The following is a 20,526-nucleotide window of genomic DNA, read 5'->3' on the forward strand; positions in this document are numbered from 1 at the left end:
GTGTGTGCACTCTGCTACTGGCGGCCCGGGTTTGGGTCCCAGGTGCGCACCGACGCACTGCTTCTCCAGCCATGCTGAGGCCGCGTCCCACATACAGCAACTAGAAGGATGTGCAGCTATGACATACAACTATCTACTGGGGCTTTGGGGGAAAAATAAATAAATAAAAATTAAAAAAAAAAATATATATATATAGAGAAATTATTTTCTGGTGTCCCTTCTCCTCTAAAGATATCAACCAAATCTGTTTTTATTACTTGTCTGAGTTTAAGAACTTTCCAGTGAGGGAGCCTGATGCCAGGTCCTTCAACAATAGTTATTTTCTCTTAACTACTAGGAAATATGATAAGAAAAATTTCACAATGTGAGACAAATCAACCCCTTCTTTTCTTTATAAGCTTGTTTCTCCTTTAGAAATATGAAATCAAAAACAAATATTTACTGGAAGAGCAAAGGTCAAAACAGTCCTTATGTTCAGACACGGCAACAAAGATTAGCAAGACTCCAAAGGCTATTCGTAGGCATAACCTTGAAGAGAAAAAAGGCAGGGCCATTCTCTCTGAAGACCTAACCTATTTTCTTTTACCTATATATTTTCCAGTCTCTACCATGCTAACCTATAAGTTAATCACATATCTAAACATTAGGTTTGGTGGTTTATAGACTTACAAGAAAGACGATCAATTTTAGGTCTCATTAAGTAGTTTACTTTAAGATACCTGACATATATTAATTAATTCATCCTCTCAACCCCCTGTGAGGTAGCTTTTATCAACTCCATTTGTTGGGGAAATTTGATCAAGGAGAATAATAGTATTTTCTATTTACAAAATACCTTTCTCGTAAAGAGCTCCACCTGTTTATCTTCTCAATCTTCTAACATTCCTGTGAGGTAGGTGGCAATATTACCTTTTCCTTTCTTATAGGTGAAATGCTATGGCTCAAGTTGCTTAATGGCTTACTCATAAGGTAGCCTGTATTTTATCCACTAACTAGCACACACTGCTTGGAATTAACACTAGACCACGGACTCAAGTCTGAACAGCACGTAATTCAAGAGTGTCAAGCTCCTAGTTTTCTCTACAGCTATCTTTCAACACATCACATTCCAAAAAGGATTGGGGTCATGCTTGTTGTTTCAGCTCATGTGCTTACTGCTTATAAAGCTTATTATCATTTCTCTAAATTGGACTATTAAGTTTTGTCTAGATGCCTGAAAGTTAAATTATTTTTTGTTTACTGTCTGTGCACTAGCATTGTAAATGATGTCATCAAGAATGTACAAAACTCGTAGATAAAGCTGAAGAGCCAATAAAAGCAACTCACTTTGGGAAGAGTGCATTTCTTCTTCTTCCTTTTTTGTTTTTGAAGTAGGCATCACACAAAAAGATGACTCATTAAGACCAAAAGAGTTGACGATGCCATGTAAGGGCTTCTTATGCAGCCCTCCACAAAGAGACCTGAGTGGCAGCACCAGGCCTCCTCTTCAGTGCATTTTCCTCCAGGCAGAATGTGCATTTGTGTGGCTACATACACAATTATAATCTCCCCTGAAAAGCAATTCCTTCCATATGACAGGCTGAACAGTGGCCTGAGTGCTAGCCTCATGTTGCCTGTGCAGTTAACACACTGAAATACCAGACACATTGAATCTCTCCTTTCTGAAGAACTAAGATGGGACAGAACAAGCGAAGCTGGAAAGAACTGCACACAGAGAGACAGGAGGCCAGCCCAAGCACCCACACTCACTTTCTCATGGGCTGAGCTTCTTTGTGTGTTGCCTACTTACGTGTCAATTTGCAGGACTTGGGGGCATGAGAACCATGGAGCCGAGTGGTTCTGGCAGCCTCTCCATTTGACAAGCAAAGCCAAAGACATGTGGCCTTTGGTACATTTCACATTCAAAAGTGTTATTGTTTCAAACATGCCTATTTTAAAATATATAATTTTCCCAGTTAACGCATATTGTATGTAAGTTGGCCACAGGAGGAGTCCTGCCACATGATTTAAAAAAAAAAAAAAAAAAGGCAACAGGCGCTAACGCAGCCCTATCCCTCCCAGACATTGTTTACCAGGAGCCAGTGGGGCTACCCCAGGGGAGAGAAGTCTGAATTTAACAAACACCTGATACGAAGTCCTGGGGCACAAGCAGATTTCTGTCTGAGATTACAGAAACTGAAGCTTGTGTTTTATCACAAGTACCTGTAATCTTAGGGCCAGATAATAGTATTAACAAGACCTTGAGCTACACAATAGGACAGCTGGAAAAAGGCTCTCTCTCCCAAGAACAGCACTTTTAAAAAGCTAATTCAGTGAAGAAAAAGAAAGTGCTCTGAAAGTGCCTTCTCAAACAATATTTACTTTTACTGGGTTCCTGCTAATCAAACAAAACTTAGTCAAAAGCTTTTATGAAAAATACATTTGATGATTTCAGCAGTAATTGCTTTGTTTAAAGAAAGGTGCTTAAGAGAATACATAGCTAATGGCACCAGTAATTTGGTAAGTTCAGATGTGTTTGGGAAAATCCCTCCGCTCTTTGATAAATCATTAAAATTCTGCTCAGATAAATGTGTTTTGACTTGAAATTCCAATCATAGAATGAGCTATTTCCTCAGGCCCCTGGGGAACTAGCGCAAGGGCAAATCCAACACAGAGGGCCCGGGAATTAGTTTAGGAGGGTAATTCCAGTCTTAGAGCATATTCCTCTGGCCAACTACAGGATAGGATCTCATGGAGATGCCCCACAACTGTATAAAATTTCCTTCCTTCTTAAACTATCATTAAAAGAATAGATTAAATCTTACTGTTGTGTAACCAAAACATAGCAACCAAGAAACTAACCTTAGGTATGATCAGAGCTTAAAACTAGGATCCAAGGCAGATTTTAATCAGTGGAAGGAGGAAACCATGGAAGGAGGAAAAAAAAAAAAGTGTAGTGTCTCTCACATGGTAGGAATTCAATGACTATTTGTTGAACTGGATTCCTTTCTCCCATTTTTAAAAAATTTATTCTGCTACTTAAAGCAGACCATTCATGGGGCCAGCCCCGTGGCGTAGCGGTTAAGTACGCGCACTCTGCTGCTGGCAACCCCGGGTTCGGATCCCAGGCACAGACTGACACACTGCTTGTCAAGCCATGCTGTGGCGGCGTCCCATATAAAGTGGAGGAAGATGGGCACAGATGTTAGCCCAGGGCCAGTTTTCCTCAGCAAAAAGAGAGGATTGGCACGGATGTTGGCTCAGGGCTGATCTTCCTCACACACACACAAAAAAAGCAGACCATTCATTTAACAATTGAGCACTTAACCTGGGTCAAGCACTGTGCTAGATTTTGGAGATACTGAGAGAATAAACCTGCTCTTAGGCCCACATCCTAGTAAGAAACAGACAATAACCAAGTATACAAATAGATAAACAAGATAAGTGCTAAGAAGGATATAAACAGGATAATGAATTAGAGATAGGCTAATGGATTATTTGTCTCTTCTGATCTATTATTATTACTTCTTAAAACTTCAATTATCTACTCAGCCTCCTAAAATTACTCATTTAGCAAACATGGTATTTGTGCAAATAAAAGTGATCCCCGACTTTTGGACAGCATTTCAAGGAAAGATTTTAAGATTACTTGAATATATAAATAAGCCAGGTCGAAAATTTACAGAACTACTTTAAAACCCTAGAATAACTCTGAGATCACCTGCAATTTAGTTACCTTGGAGAAATGGAGGTGTGTGAGAGTTAGGAACAACACACCTTAGAACTCAATTGTTCTTTTTTTCCCCGCAACAAAAAGATATTTATTAAATAGTTTACAGAATCCTTGGAAAGGCAGAAGAAACCAGAGTCTAGGCTGAACTTCCAGGAACAATTCCCAAAGGCACATCCCAGAACTGGGCTGTCCCATGCCATGATAATGGGACAAGATAATGGCTGCCCATGCCATGACGGAAAAGCTGCCGACCAAACTGGGAGAGCGCCAAGACAGCTGCAGTACGCCAAGTTCACCCACGCTACAACGGCACTTATCACACCGTCACCTTGTGTTATAGTCATTTATAAATATGTCCCGTCTCCCATCTATCGCGGGCGTTAAGTCTCCTGTGTGGAGGGACACTTTATATTCATGCCTTGCTTTACACAGAGAGGGTATCAGGAAGGAAGGAGGAGAGGAACAATTAGGAAGAAAGGAAAGGAAGGAGAAGGGGGGAAGAGGAAAGGAAACAGATGCTTTTGTGAATATGTTCATAACTATTTTAAAGTGACCAGTTTTATATATTATAAACCTAGTTTCCAAAGATTTGGAAAGTCAGTGTAACATCTATAATATTTTATTTCATTTCCTTTCTGCAACAACCCAAGCACTTTCAAGTCCTATGAGAATTTCTGCTGACTTACTGTAAATAGCACTGTTTCCTAGCATAGAATTGGGTTTGGAAGTTTCGCTATTAAATCCAAACAAAAATAAGCTTTCTTATCAGGATTCAACCAAAAGAAAAAAAAAATTTATCTGGCAGTAAGACAAGTAAATATCATGTGCTTTGATATCAGCAAATACAAAAAAGAAGATTAGTAACACTTAAAAGTCTTCCACTAAGAGTCGTATGTCAGAACTGTTGCCAAGGCTTGAAGAGACTGTATTAACCTCATGGCTCAAAGGGACTATATCCGTGACTGTGGGATGCTGTCGTGGTCCAGGTACTCTGAGAAGCAGACACCCAAACGGGATCAGACATGTAAGAAATATACTTGGGGAAACGCCCATGGGGGAAAACGGGGAGGGAGCCAGAAGAGCCTGGAAGAGCTGACAGACCACAACGCAGGGCTGACCCTTGTAAAGGAAAGAGAGTGAAAGTATCAGACTGCGGTGCAGTGGGAGTCCTCAAGCCAAAGTCACCATCAGAGGAGTCACACATCTCATACAAGCGGGTCTGTCCCAGCCAGTCATTGGCTGGGAGCAGCCTGTGGGAAATGTGACCTCATTGTTGGATTCAGAGCTGGAGTTGGGAATCAATTACCCTCCCCTCCCCACAGTAGGAGATCTGAGAGGCACATTTTCATGGCTGCCACAGATGTATTATCCATCTTTATAAAAGTATAGTAATAATAATAGCAGCTAATATTTATTGAGGACCTACCCAGATGCTCTAAAAGGAAAGATTGCTTACTCATCTTTGTATACCCTGTTTTCACAATGTAGACACAATGTAGCAGCCAGGCATTGCTCTAAAAGTTTACATGTATGAGATAAGTACTATTATTACTCACATTTTACAGATAAGGAAACTAAGGCACAGAGAGGTTAAGTAACTTCTTCAAGGTCACACAGCTACCCAGAGTACATAGATTATTGTCAATAAAACTCTCCCAAATGGTTTATTTTTAGATGTTATCTTCCTCATCGCCTGCCTCTACGAGATGAGTCCAGTGGCAAGAGGGAACTGGAATTTTACTATTCCCTGATCCATCCTGATTCCTAGGATGCCCCCTCCTGGCAGAAATGTTGAATTAAGCCTTTGGAGTCACCTGAGCTTACTCCAGGATCCATGCAAAGGTCTATGCAATAGTTGCAGCCTCATTTTGGGGGTGGCTAAAGATATTTATAGCCTGGAGTTTAACGGTGTGGACTCTGCAGTCAGATTGTTGGATTAGAATTCTGGCTCCATAACTCACTAACTAGTTATTTAATATCTTTGTGTTGCAGTTTTCTCATCTGTGAAATGGAGATAACAATTGAAACTATCTTCAGGGCCAGCCTGGTGGCAGAGCGGTTAAGTGTGCATGCTCCACTTTGGCGGCCCGGGGTACGCAGGTTTGGATCCCGGGCACACAGGGATGCACCGCCTGTCAAGCCATGCTGTGGCGGCGTCCCATATAAAGTTGAGGAAGATGGGCACGGATGTTAGCCCAGGGCCAACCTTCCTCAGCAAAAAAGAGGAGGATTGGCGTTCGATGTTAGTTCAGGGCTGATCTTCCTCACAAAAAAAAAAAAAAAAAGAAACTATCTTCACATGCATTAATATACGTAAAGCACTTAAAATGTTACCTAGTACATAGTAAGTGCTTAATAAGTCTTAGTTGTTCTTGTTAGCTGCTCACATTTGGGAAACCCTAAAGTCAGCATTATTCACATTCAATTTAACATATATGTATGTATTAAGTGTCTACATTGTGAAAGGTAGGTATACAATGATGAGTAAGATACAATTCCTATTGTTGAGAAAATTATTTGCACCTAATGAACTGTTTAAGAGCTCCATCCTTAACAGGGAAGCAAGGATCACTGCCCTTTGCAGGCAATAGTTGTTTTGCTCTGTTTTTATCTTCTTGGTGGAGAGAAAAAACCAGGCTATGGAATCTGACAAATCTGGGTTTGAAACTCTGCTTTGCTATGCATCATCACCCATGTGACTTTGTTCAAATCAATTACCCTTCTAAACCTCAGTTTCCTTATTTGTAAAATGAGGACATGATATTAATAACTACTAAAAGGGACTAATAATAATACCTACTTCAGACGGTGGTTGTAAAGATTAAATGAGATAAAGCATGATGCTAAGCATATATGAAGGGCTCAAAAACTACAGCTTAAAAAAAACTATCCAGGGCCGGCCCCGTGGCTTAGCGGTTAAGTGCGCGCGCTCTGCTGCTGGTGGCCCAGGGTTCGATCCCGGCGCGCACCGACGCACCGCTTCTCCGGCCATTCTGAGGCCACGTCCCACATACATCAACTAGAAGGATGTGCAGCTATGACATACAACTGTCTACTGGGGCTTTGGGGGGAAAATAAATAAATAAATAAATAAATAAATAAAACTATCCAGGGGCCAGCCCGGTGGTGCAAGCGGTTCAGTGCACACGCTCCGCTGCGGCAGCCAGGAGTTCGCTGGTTGGGATCCCAGGCGCGAACCGACGCGCCACTTGTCAAGCCACGCTGTGGTGGCGTCCCATGTGGAGTGGAGGAGGATGGGCATGGATGTTGGCCCAGGGCCAATCTTCCTCAGTAAAAAGAGGAGGATTGGCAGCTGTTAGCTCAGGGCCGATCTTACTCACACACACAAAAATAAATTAAAAAAATAAAATAAACTACCCAGGGGGCCGGCCCGGTGGCGCAAGCGGTTAAGTGCACGCGCTCCGCTGCGGCGGCCCAGGGTTCGCCAGTTCAGATCCCGGGTGCGCACCGACGCACTGCTTGTCAAGCCATGCTGTAGCGGCATCCCATGTAAAGTGGAGGAAGATGGGCATGGATGTTAGCCCAGGGCCAGTCTTCCTCAGCAAAAAGAGGAGGATTGGCAGATGTTAGCTCAGGGCTGATCTTCCTCACCAAAAAAAAAAAAAAACTATCCAATTTATTGTGGTTGTTCTAAAAGTATAGCCTTCAAAAGAGAAAGACCACCTCTTAGAGTTATCCATTACGCCAACCCACTACCAGCCTTGGTAAGAATAAGTATGTTCCATGGAAACAGAAGAGACAACTTGGAGCATGAATGTAAGCATGCACCTCACCAAATTAGGTGGAGTAAAAAATAAACCTCACACCCTCATGCTTATGCTCAGGTCAGCACGTAGGTGGTGAGTTTTGCAAACCTAGGACCAGAACAGGCTGCCCTTCGGCTCTAGAGAGTTCTCCACACCCAACCAAGTATACACAGACACACCTCAGCCTCCGGCAGAAGCTTCCAACAAGTAGCTTTCATAAGGCTGAAAATCTTTCATTAGTCTTACACAAAGGGTTCGATACTTACTTCCTCTCCTTACCAGACTCTCCTCTCTCTATTCAGGCCTGGGCATTAACACAGTTTCTATCACTACATTCTGATGACTGCAAATATGAACATCATTGAGCTGACTCTGTAACGATGATCTTAAGATCCTAAGCCATTCCAGGCCATGATTACAGGTTCCTAATTCACAAAATCAGTGGGGAAAAGATCAGCTTACCCAACATGATGAAAGACTGTTTCCTTCACTAATAGTCAAAAAGGCAAATATAAGCCCTGGCTAGCAGGTAGAAAGGGAAATATATAGATATTCATTGAATAGGTATCCCTGTAGTTTCTACCACAATACTAAAAAGATCTCCAGATACACTTCCCAAGGGGTACTCAGCTTTGGCTTTTCTGTTTCACTGAATGCCTGGAGCTTTCCTGTCTCTGCAATTTTCTTTTCTCTACATGTATTTTCTTTTCTAGGTCTACACATGCAAGTGACTTAATAATTGTAAAAAAACAAAACCCTCCATAGGTATTTAAAAATTTAAATTGAGAAGTATTTTATTAAGTTAATCTATAGGGAGTGGTTTTAAACGGTAATTAAATTGAGGGTGAATGCTTTGAAACAGCACGACCAAATTGTAATGTGCAGGGGTTGTTCTCAACTCAAGACAAGAGCTATGAGGAAGCCAGTGAGCAATATGACCCTGCTTAGGGCAGTATGAACGTCCAGATGGTGATTAGGACAGGCAGTTATGACACTTAAATATGCAACAGAGCCTGAAGGAGCACTTGCCCAGGGTTCAAGCATTAGGTGGGTGGTTGGACTATATGAACACTGAAGCTTTTTCAACCAACCTGAGACTCTGATTCTGTTTGTAGATTCATTATCAACATTGCCACTGAATTAGTCTTCCTGAAAAATCCACTTAGGGAGGTACCACCAACTTCTACTCACCAAAGCACCAGTATATTAAATATGCCAAGCCTTTGAGACATATAATTCAAACAGCAAACACCCAAAGGACTGAAAAATAGACTAGGCTTTTCAAATATTTCATAGATTCATTGAGTACTGGGTAGATAAGATAAAATACATTAAATCCTTAGCAAAAGTCTAGGCATTGATATTGTTATTAATCAGATACAAAATTATCTGTGATATAAATATCCCCTTTTGGCTGATTAATGGATGTGATCATTTAATCTCAATCTCTCTCTATACATAAAATTTAAATATATATTTAAAACGCATATACCTCTGACCCACCAATTCCACTTTGTGGAATTTATCCTTGCAGATATACTAGGAAAGGAACAAAAATGCAGGTTATTCTGTGTAATATTTTTAGTAACAGAAATAGGCTAAAAACAACTTATTGTCTACCAATAGAGAATTGGTTAAATAAATTATTTAAATACTATGTTAGCTAAAAAAACAAAAACAGAAAGAGGAAGCTCTCCAATGATATAGAAATTACTCCAAGATATATTAAATGAAAAAAGAGTGCACTGTATTCTCCCTTATGTACATAATAAAATACACTCTGGAAGGATACACAGGAAACCAGTAATAGTGGTTACCGGTAGGGGGCTGAGGATGGATGGGAAATGGGCAGATGGGGGAAGGGAGGGGGAGGAGACTTTTCACTATAAACTTCCTTATATTTTGAATCATTCCATATTACCATTTCAAAAATTTAAACTAGTATTGTTTTCCATGAAAAAGTGTGTATAGGGGCCGGCTCCGTGGCTTAGCGGTTAAGTGCGTGCGCTCTGATGCTGGCGGCCCAGGTTCGGATCCCGGGCACGCCCCAGGGCACCACTTCTCCGTCCAACGCGAGGCCGAGTCCCACGTACAGCAACTAGAAGGATGTGAACCTACGACATACAACTATCTACTGGGGCTTTGGGGGGAAAAACATGAATAAATAAAATCTTTAAAAACTATATAAAAAAAAAAAAAAAAGAAAAAGTGTGTATAGTACGTCCATACAACTGAATACTACTCAGCAGTGAAAAGAAATGAACTGTCAAGCCAGGAAAAGACCTGGAGGCACCTTAAATGCATATTGCTTAGTGAAAGAAGCTAGTCTGAAAGGTTACATACTGTATGACTCCAACTAAATGACATTCTAGAAAAGTAAAACTTCAAAGACAGTCAAAAGATCAGTGGTTGACAAGGGCTGGGGGCAGCGGAAAGGATGGATAGGTAGAGCACAGAGGATTTTCAGAGCAGTGAAACTATTCTGCATGATACTATAATGGCAGACACATGACATTATGCATTTATCAAAACCTATAAAACTGTCCAACACAGAGCCAACCTTAATGTAAACTATGGACTTCAGTTAATAATAACGTATCAATACTGGTTCATCAATTGTAACAAAGATTATCACACTAATGCCAGATGTTAATAAGAGGGGAAACTGAGTAAGGGAGAGAGGGAGTACATGGGAAGGCTCACACATCTGCTCAATTTTCTGTAAACCTAAAAGTGCGCTAAAAAATAAAGTATTAATTTTTTAAAATGTGTGTGCAGAGAGAACAGTTTGGTGGTTACCAGGGGGAAGGAGGTGGGGGGTGGGCACAAAGGGTGAAGGGTGCATTTATATGGTGACTGACAAATAATAATGTACAACTGGAATCTCACAATGTTATAAACTATTATGACATCAATAAAAAGTGTGCATATACATGTATGTGTGTATATATTTATATGTATACATCCTTTTTCCATCCAGAAAATGCCTTACACACTGAAGGTGCTCAATAAAGTACTACAGCTGCAGTCTTAGTGGTCAAGGGCTCAAGCTTTGGGGTGGGCAAATTAGGTTCGGACAGCTCGACCATTTTCTAGCTGTGTGGCCTTATTTATGCAAGTTACCTCTTCAGCCTCAGTTTCTCCGTCTGCAAAACGGAAGAAAAACACAGTATCTCCTTCTAGGGCTGTTGTGAAGATTCAATAAAGAATGCATGTAAAATGCTTAGTACAGTGCCTAATGTAAAAGAGAAACGCTCAAAAACGTTAGTTGCCGCTATAACGGTAAAATGATTATTCAGGGAACGACTGCTTGGGCACTTCAGGTTCCAAGGTTACTCCACTACCAGCATATCAAGAATACCCCAAAAGGGCCCCAAATTCTCAACTCCGACCTCTCCCACGTGGAACACAGTCCACACTGCCTGAGCTCCAGCCCGCACACTTCAGGCATCCTTGACTCCCCCGCTGCTGGTTTCCTCCTGGCTGGGCCTTACATGTTCAGGCCCTGGAACGCCCCCCTCCCCGCCCCTCCCCATCCCACCCCTACCCGTCCCCACTCAGATCCCGCCCCGCCTCCTCCCCAGACCCTGGCCTAATTCGCCTGCTCTTCTCTTCATCCCCGAGGCTGAAGGAAGCTCCTACCCAGATACTCGTAGTCCGGTAGGGCTAGGCGCTCCGAGCTCAGCATCCTTTGACCGGCGCAGCTTCCAAGCTCTACTCTCCAGCTTCCGGAAGCCAGGTTGCCGGCTCCCTCGGTTGCCATGGCACCCACGCGGCGGGAGGAGAGGCGGGAGGCGGACGGGGTGTCACGCAAACACTCTCCGTATCGCAACGCCAGGCTCGCCACACCAGTTCCGGGAGCGGTCGCATCTTGGACGCCCCTTCTTGAGGAGTTGGTTTTAGAGGAATTTGAGGTGGAGAGGGTTTTGAATCCATCATATTTCCTGGTGTCGAAGAATTATTGCCAGCCCTCCATATCCGCAATTTCTGAATTTCATAACTATCCCTGCTTTATACAGCTGTTATCCTAACTCACAATAATAGCTCCCACCCCTAAATTCCCATAAATACTTAATATCCCATTACCTGTCTTTATCTCTTTATTACTGTATCTACTATCTTAAATTGCTACAAAGTGCTTCCACGTGCGTATGTCTTGGCTGCTCCTTGAGGTGCTCATTAAATCCTCTATGAATTCATTGACATTTCCTCTCAAATTCCTCTTGAAGTTTAGTCCTTCCTCCTGGTCCTATCCCTTACTATTTGGTACCCTTCCCAAGTGTCTTTCTTTTTTCCTACCAAGACACTTCATTTCTTGAGGGGATGGGGTGCACAAACAAGGACACTTAACTGGATTTTTTTTCCTCATATGCCTAATTGCTCATTTCTCCTTTAAGAGGGGAGAGCATTCATTGGTTTTCAAGTTCCCAGATATTTTTCTTTTTGCTCCTCTCCACTCCCAACAACAGGTTAGGGGTCTGTAGTACTTGCACACAGTTCAAACCTAGTAGAAAAGGCCACACTGTCCTCACTTTTTTAATTAGTCCCCCCACAACAAGGTGAGGTTTTGTGAAAAGAAAGAAAACAAAAATCATGCTATCAAAGGAGTGACTGGGAAACCAGTGGACCACCTACACTGGGAGGAAAAGGAAAGAGGAGGTTCTTCTCTTTGTGTTTTGAGTGGTCTATTCTTAGCCTCCTCTAGCAGGAGCTTCAAACCTCCTAATTCTCCCTTTCCCTTAAAATTGTGTATGTGTCTCATTTCTAGGCTCCTGTGAGTCACCCTGAGTTTGGATGTGGTAAGGATAAAACGACAGAGCCAAACTAAGAACAGCATTTATTATCTTGAGGTAACGAATTTACTAATTTGGTATTTGATGTGAAGTCCTGCCAATTTTTTGTGTGTGTGTGAGGAAGATCAGCCCTGAGCTAACATCCATGCTAATCCTCCTGTTTTTTTTGCTGAGGAAGACTGGCCCTGAACTAATATCTATTGCCAATCCTCCTCCTTTCCCCCCCCCCCCAACAAAGCCCCAGTAGATAGTTGTATGTCATAGTTGCACATCCTTCTAGTTGCTGTGTGTGGGACGTGGCCTCAGCATGGCCGGAGAAGCGGTACGTTGGCGCGCGCCCGGGATCCGAACCCGGGCTGCCAATAGCAGAGTGCGGGCACTAAACCACCAAGCCACGGGGCCAGCCCATGAAGTCCTGCAAATTTGATAAAAATATTTGCCTTCTTCCCCGGCCCTCGCCTCCCGCTCCCCTCCCCCAATGAAGCTTGAGGGTATGGGAGTTTCATAACTTTCACACCTATGGCTTATTACTATATTGTTAATAAAGTAATAGGATAGTACTTATAAAGGGTTACAATTTCATTTTATTTCCAAGCAACCTGAAGCTATTTGCAGATCATTTCGTTTGTCTTCATAAAAACTTTCTAAGGCACTTCTCCCTTTTCTAAGTAGGGAAACTGAGGAACATGTCAGAAAAATGACTTGTCTGTTATCATCCAGCCCATCAGTGGGAGAGCTGGAAATGGATCTCAGCTATCCCAACCTCCAGGCTAGTGGTCTGACCACTAAACCACACAGCCTCTTTTTTTAGGGTTTGTTGGCTTGGATTTTATTTATTTATTTTTCCTTTTGCTCTACCCTGCCAACAACTAGAAGCTCCCAGATAAAAGAAGAGAATTTGGAGTCCAGGCTGAACATTTGACATCCTCTTGTTTTTGGAGCATTATCCTGGGACTTGGAGAGTGCTGCTGCTGGGGTCTGTGTGGTGGAGCTGGGAACCAGCCCCAAGAATATAGTTTTGTTTGGGCATTAACCCATTTGCGGTTATAATAATGATAAGTTTCACCACCAGTGGCGCCCGACTGTTAATGACTCAAAGAAAGCTAAATAAGAACAAGATGTCATCTCGGGAGCAATTTGTAGGTTTTTCCTACAGCTCCATCCCTTCCATAAAAATCCTAAGGACGCTTAAATTTAAAGTCAGTCTTCTACTGTTATTGTCCTGAACAGTCTATTGAGGAGGAAGACATAAAAGGGTAGGAGGTGGCTAGACTAAGGCTTCAAGAAAATTTGGGATTGCATAGAAATAACAGGTAGCCTTACTAGTGGTGGAATTACTGACTGTTTGCATTTTTCTTCTTTATACTTTTATATATTCTCAAAATTTTCTATAATAGGCATATATTGTAACTTGAAAACAAACAATAAACGAGTGGCTTGAAAATCTTTAAAATATTTTCAAGCAGAAGTGAGGAACTTCCAGATTAGTGTTTGTTTTTCCCAAGAAGGAACCACTACTTTTAGATTTCTCTTCTGCCATAGATTACATGATAATAGATTTTGGCAACACATCAGTGGCAGCGGAAATTTTTCAGTGAAACATACACAACATGGGTCTTAAGAGTGGAAGTACACGAGAGTTGTCAAAATCAAGGGTATTTCTGTGACCCTGTTGAATGTTAAGGAAAGAAAAAAATGTCAGCTCAATTTAGATGGGTTTTTCAGGTTCTTAAATTATCATAAAGCATTTCTAAAAATTTTACCCAGACAAATAATCATCCAGGTAAACTAGTAGATCAGAAGACAATTCCACAATCCTGAAAATAAGCAAGTGATATGAAATTGATCAAAATATAGAGAGGGCATGAGATGCTAAAGGCAGTACTACAGCATAAAGAATGGAAACATTAAAATCAAAACAATAGGAAAAACACCCACAAGAGAGATGCTATGTTGAGACATCAATTTATCAGATTATAATTCCTAATTATAAAGAGAAAATTTAATAGACATCTCTGGCTCTGCAGAAAACCTATGAAGAGATTGATAGGGAAGAAAATTCTCCCTGGAACTGAAAACTACAGAAAAGCAAACACAAATGTACTCAATAATTTTAAACCTCAAGGAAACAATAAGGAAAGAAAAAATGCAGGCTGAATTATTGCTACAAAACAGGTTCAAGAAACTAGGACAAGCTTTTATCAACTCATCAAGCAGAAACGATGCTAAAGGCAAAGTAGCTACTAAGAAATGCAGGTCATGAAATTCATGCCGAGCTACTAGACTCTTCTTAAAAGATTTATCTTCCATAACAGCAAAGCAGAAACTAAGTGTGATGCCACTGTATGGGATTAACATGTTTAAATTAAAAATGCTATTTACAGAAAAGTCATTTTGGACTGCCACAGGTCAACAGACCAGAGCTTTGTGAGAATTTGCAAAGAAAAAGAAGTGTTCACAAACTCTTTGACAGTGAAGAATAACTAATGCATTATAAGAAAGTGGTTAGGAGGACATGGCTTAAATTGAATTAGAAGAGCTCAAAGGTGATTACAGACTTGTACTTTGTTATTTGATATTTTCAAATACTGCAAAAGAGTGGGGAATTACACTTTCATATAGTTTGAAAGGGAGAAAGATTTTCTGATCCTTCTTGGTAGCCCACAGAAATTAGCTATGACTTCCTCTGTCCTAGAGTCTGCACCTTATAAGCATTTATGTCATTTCAAAAAATTCTTTGAGAGGCCGCCCCACTGGCATAGCAATTAAGTGCACGCGCTCCGCTTCAGCGGCCGGGGGTTCCCAGGTTTGGATCTGAGGCGTGCGCTGATGCACCACTTATCAAGCCGTGCTGTGGTGGGGTCCCATATAAAATAGAGGAAGATGAGCACAGATGTTAGCTCAGGGCCAATCTTCCTCAGCAAAAAGAGGCGGATTGGCATCGGATGTTAGCTCAGGGCTAATCTTCCTCACATACACACATACACACAATTCTTTGAATTCTCCTATAGATCGTGAGTTTCCAGAGGGCAGAGACAGTCTTCATTCATCTTTAAATTTCTAGGACCCTGCACAGTGCCTGACAGAATAAATGCCTGTTGAATAGATTCTTTTTCCCTTCTAGTTAAAAGTCTAGAAAATGAAGGTTATCCAATCCATAGGATTTATGGTTGCCTCATAGGAACCAATTCATGAAACAAATTCATTAACCAAAAAGGCCAGCAAAATGCAAGGCATCGTTGAGGACATTAAAAATCAATCAGAAAGCCTTGGCGTATCCTTCCTGCGCGTAAATACCTGTGTGACAGATCACCATATCTTAAGAAAGGCCCCAAGAAAAAGGAACTAACTCAACAAAATGCGTCGAGACAAGGCGGCAAGTAGACAAGCTAAGAGAATTTGTTCAGGAGGATGAGAAGTGATATACTAGCAATCACTAAATAAACTTAGGATATAAACTGGAAGTTCCCAAGTTTCAGAATCTTAGGACAAAAAGCTGCAGTCTCTGTGTCTATTTTTTCTCCCCCAACCCATCCTCTACATTGTTACAAGAGTTTATTGTTCTAAAATTCAAATTTGACCTTGCTTCTTTCTTATTTAGAAAGTGTTACTGACTCACCATTACTAGGATGAAGCAAAATTCCTTAACATGCTGGCGTATATCCCTTCACAGTCTGGCCCCAACCTACTTTTCCAGCCAGCTTCCCATTCACTCTTCCCTACATACTTAATACTCTGGCCACAGTTTCCTACTCGCTATTCCCAACATACCAAGCAGTTTCACATCCCCTTGCTTTGGCATAAGCTCTTCTCTCCATCTAGAATGTACCTCTCCCACATTTTCTGCCTAGTAAATGCTTACACATTTTATGAGACCTAGGCAAAATGCCACCACCTCCATGAAACCTTATCCAATCTCCTAAATAAAATAAGGCAAAGGCAGAGTGAGAACAAGGCAACTTTAGGGTGGTAAGATGAGGCTTCCCTGAGACTGCAGTGCTGAGCTGAGACCAGCCATGGAAGGGTCTGGGGAAACAGCATTCAAGTAGAGGAGACAGCTCATGAGAAGTTGGAAGACAGAAATGACAGCATGTTGTAGAGCTGAAAGAAAGCCAGTGTGGCTACCTCAGAATGAGTAAGGGGACAAGTAGGCAAAGAAGTAGGCAGAGGCCAGATCATGAAGGGCCTTGAAGGCCACGTGAGAAGTATAGGTATTATTCCAAGTGCAACAGGAAGCCATTGGAAGGTTTTAAGCGTAGTAATGACACGATCTGATTCACGTTTTTTAAAAAGTCACTCTGGTTGCTGTATAGAGAATGAATTATAAAGAGGCAAGTGTGGAAACAGAGATTGTTTACATAGATGCATGATTCATGTTTGTTATTAAATGAGTATTTACTCATTGATTCATTTGTTGATCCACCATTCTAAATTTATCTTTGCTGCTGAAATAAGCAAGATATACTGAGATTTTTGCTGCAAAAGCTCTACGTGTATGTGCCAAATGTGTGAATAGCAAGCTTTCAGGAGATTAAAATGTGCTAGAAAGTCCCACTTTTCAGAGTGTGCCCCAAGTTAGGCCAGGGAATTGAATCAGCCATCGTACCCCTATTCCTGACGCAAGGACCACTGCTGAGCTAGAACATGAAAAGTGTTGGCACTAGGAATAGTGGTGTGGAGGGGTTGCAATTAAAGAAAGCATAGAAATGCAAATCAGACTATTCTCTGATACTTTCCTTTTTTCCCCAGTCTCTAGGAGCAGCCCTCTGAACCTAGACAAAAGCACACCCATTGCTAAAAGTTAATAATTCCTATCCATAAATCTTATGGACTCTTGCCTGGCTCAGGGCCTTTGCACATACTGTTCCTTCTGCCTGGAAGACCCTCCCCATCTACTCTTAGCCTGAGGATTCTTACTCAGCTTAAGTGTCGGTGCTCTGACAGGCCTTCCTTGAACCAATAAATCTAAATTAAGTCTCTCCTTTCATGGAACCCTGTACTTTTCCTTGAGTACGCCTATCATTTGTAGTTTTAAATTCATTCGTGAGATCATTCTTTTAATGCCTCTGCATACTTGTAGCCTCCCCAAATCAGACTGTAAGTTCCAGGGACTCGACATATCTGTTTACCACTGTTTCTACAGTGCCTGGCACATAATACACACTTAACAAATACTTACTCTCACTAGGTGAATGAATACTGGAAATAGCTCCGTAGGCAGATAGGTAGGGGACTCTTTCAGCTCCTTTGGCTATGCTTTCTCTTGTTTTCCCCTCAATAGCTTTAAGAACTCCATTCCCATTGCCTTCACAAGAAAGTGATTCTAGAGAGAAGATGGAGCAATTCTTTGCAGGCTAATGTTCTTCATCTTTTAAATCAGGGTCTCTCAACCTCAGCACTATTAACATTTGGGGCTGGATAATTCTTAGTTTGGGGGAGGGATGTCCTGCTCCTTGTAGGATGTTTACCAGCATCCTTTACTCATTATATGCTGGTAGTACCCACTCCCCACTCTAGGTATTGTCCATGTCTGCAAAATCACTCCTGATTGAGAACCACTGTTTTAAAGTGTGAAACTTCGGGCCTTTTACTCTTTTAGAAGAATTATGTTTAGAAATTCAGGTTGTTGAACGATGCCTGGGTTACAAGAGAATTCTACCAACCTTAACTGGATCAAAATAATGCTCATTTCTATCTTGTTTCTGTAGCGCTCCCTGTGTTTCCTTTGAAAGGCCATTAGTGATGGTCTAATTCAGGGCAATATTCTGATCTTGGAAATTCGGTTCCCTGGTCTGTCCTGGAAGGATGAAGGAAAGGGGTGGTGTTTCTGAGGAAACCAATGCCTCTGAGACCCCTCTGGAATTGGCAGTCCCCCACAACTTTTCCAGGGGCATGTCCCAGAGGACAATAAAAGGGAGACAAACAGCCCATTCTGGCGTGCTTTTCAGGATCTCTCACTCCACACAAGAAAGTCTGAGAGGCCTGGTAAAAATAAATATGGCTTAGCACTCCTGGCACAAGAGTAGTTTCTGACAGCCAAGACTTAACTCACCCTAGGGGGTGACCCAGGCAGGGACTAGGCACGAAGTTTGTTTCTACCCATTGATATTCCCAGTGACTCACAGCAGCCAGGGATGGCTCTGTGCACCAGAACTGTGCTGAACCACGGAAGAGGAGGACCTGGGATGCACACAGAAAACGCAGTCTCTCGAGCCTGAGTCAGAAAGGGACAGCCAGACTCCCCTTTTCCTCCTCAATCCCAGAAAAAACAACACAAATCATGCCTTCTGGAAAGGAACCTGTCCTTTGCATACAGAGTGGAAACTGTTTATAAATTCTTAATCCCCTGACATTGAAAGTATGGTAACCGCCTGTCCTGGATTTTTTGGGACAAATGTATTCATTATACCACATGTCCTTAGTTTTTATGTGGAAAAAAAATATGGTCTCCAGAATCATAAGGTCTTTCTCACAGGTCGAAAAGCAAATCTTCACAAGCAAAATATATTGAAACCCTGAGACCAACCAAGGCTGTATCAAAAACATTCACAGGGGTGTATGTGTGTTGAGAATAGGCCTCCAGTTTTCACTTTTTTCTCCTTGGATTTTAGGCTAAGGTGACATAGGCCGGAAAGGTCGACTCTCTTGGCCTGCAGTAAGATCGTGTAAACCTGACCTGATTCGACTGCCGCCTTCAGTCAGCAAGGAGAACTACACACACAGAAAATGCCTCAATATTAGTTACCATGGCGATGTTAGCTCAACCACATGTTATCCATGTAAAAATTTCAGGCAAAACAACGGTATAGAGAAGTACCGGCTAAGAAAGAGTTAAAACTTCATGTTTTTTGGTTGCTGTTGCAAAGTTAACGTTAGCTTTGGTCAAAGATGGTAATTTGAAGTGAAAGCCTTTGAAAAGTTAAAAACAAGCTAGGATGAAATGTCAACCAATCCATTGGAGAAATCTCCTAATATCCTCTTTGCACTACACCAAATTACTTTCCTCTCAGCTAACATGGGGCAGTTGGGTCTTCTTGACTCAATTTACTAGTGAGAGGAAAGTGGTTTAACAAAATGTCACAGAAGATCCAAAGCCAGGAAATGTTAGCATACCAGCTTGGAGGGAAGAGTGGTACAGAGGACCGGACAGAAGTTGGGGACTTGCACAAAAGTACCAAGACAAGATTCAACCTAGAAAATAGAAGGTGGTAACAAAATTAACCCATATTATTAATCTGCACTGGGGAGAGGCATAGGGCACAAAGCTAAGACAAAAGAGGAGTTACAACTTTATGTAGTAACTCAAAAGTTAAATACTGCTGGAAGACCCTGCAGACTGAAGCTGGGAGGAGGCTGAGGTCTTTGGGAAAGTGCAACTGAAGTCAAGACTTACTTCCTTACCCCCTTCCTTCCTTGCCAGGATCGGAAAGTCAAAGAAGGTGAAGAGGCTAACAACGCTGATTTACAAAGACAGCGAGGAGGAACTAAGTCTGTCTGGGCCAATTCTGGACGTCTGAGCTGGGGCGACAGGACCCAGACAACCACCTCAGGAAATGAGTAAATGAAAAGGGGAGGTCGTGGAATTATTTGGCCCTAGAACAACGCTGCCTAGATCGGGGTGGCGGGGAATGGGGGAGTGGAACGAGAAGAAAATCTCAGAAAAGGAATTTTGACAGGGAGAATGCTAGTTAAGATACAGCACTCCAGGCCCCCTGATGTCTCTTGTTTGATGTCAATAAAGACCTAGAGGATTACGCATTAGCAAGCCCTGCGAATTCTGAGACATCAATAAAGTCTGGACTTGGGGCCGGTAGGGGGGCCGGGGTCACGTCCAGGCAACTTGGGTCAGCCCGGGTGCTCCTCTTTGGCATAGACCTAGAGTGAGCGGGATCCGAGAGCGGCCGCTAGGATAATTTTTAAGTTAGGGACATTCAAGCAGTAGTAATGGGGACAGGGAGGGGGGCTCTCTCGAGGGCTAGGAATGTGGGGGCGGCCTCAAGAGCAGCGGGGCCAGCGCAGGAGGCGCGGGCGGGTGGGGTCCAGGGGCCGGGGGGCGGAGGCCGAGGGCGGGAAGGGGCCGGGCCGGCGCTGGGGGCGGGACCAGGCGCGGTGGCGGTGGCAGGGGCTGCGGCGCGGGGGGCGGGGCGGCCGGGCCCAGGACACCCCCTCCAGGTCCCCTGGCAGGGCGGCCTCGGCTCCGGCAGCACTGGAGGCAGTAGCGGCCGACCGGCGACTTGCGGGGCGCGTCCGCCGC

General features: G+C 42.6%; 1 protein-coding gene across 3 annotated transcripts in view; it reads right to left on the bottom strand.

Moving 5' to 3' along the window:
* The window catches only part of CSTPP1 (centriolar satellite-associated tubulin polyglutamylase complex regulator 1), a 185,199-nt gene extending 173,957 nt beyond the window's left edge, over positions 1-11,242 (bottom strand). For 2 of the 3 annotated variants that reach the window (XM_004436930.3, XM_087423021.1), the window contains exon 1: positions 11,122-11,215. In XM_004436930.3, the coding sequence (XP_004436987.2) occupies positions 11,122-11,167 (46 nt within the window). In that variant the 5' untranslated portion in view covers positions 11,168-11,215. Of the gene's footprint in view, positions 1-11,121 lie in introns of all 3 variants that reach the window. The other variant, XM_004436929.3, reaches the window with a different exon arrangement.
* Positions 11,243-20,526: the final 9,284 nt, after the last annotated feature.

The sequence above is a fragment of the Ceratotherium simum genome, chromosome 34 (genome assembly GCF_057802395.1).
Source record: "Ceratotherium simum simum isolate JZ-2026a chromosome 34, ASM5780239v1, whole genome shotgun sequence".
NCBI lineage: Eukaryota > Metazoa > Chordata > Mammalia > Perissodactyla > Rhinocerotidae > Ceratotherium > Ceratotherium simum.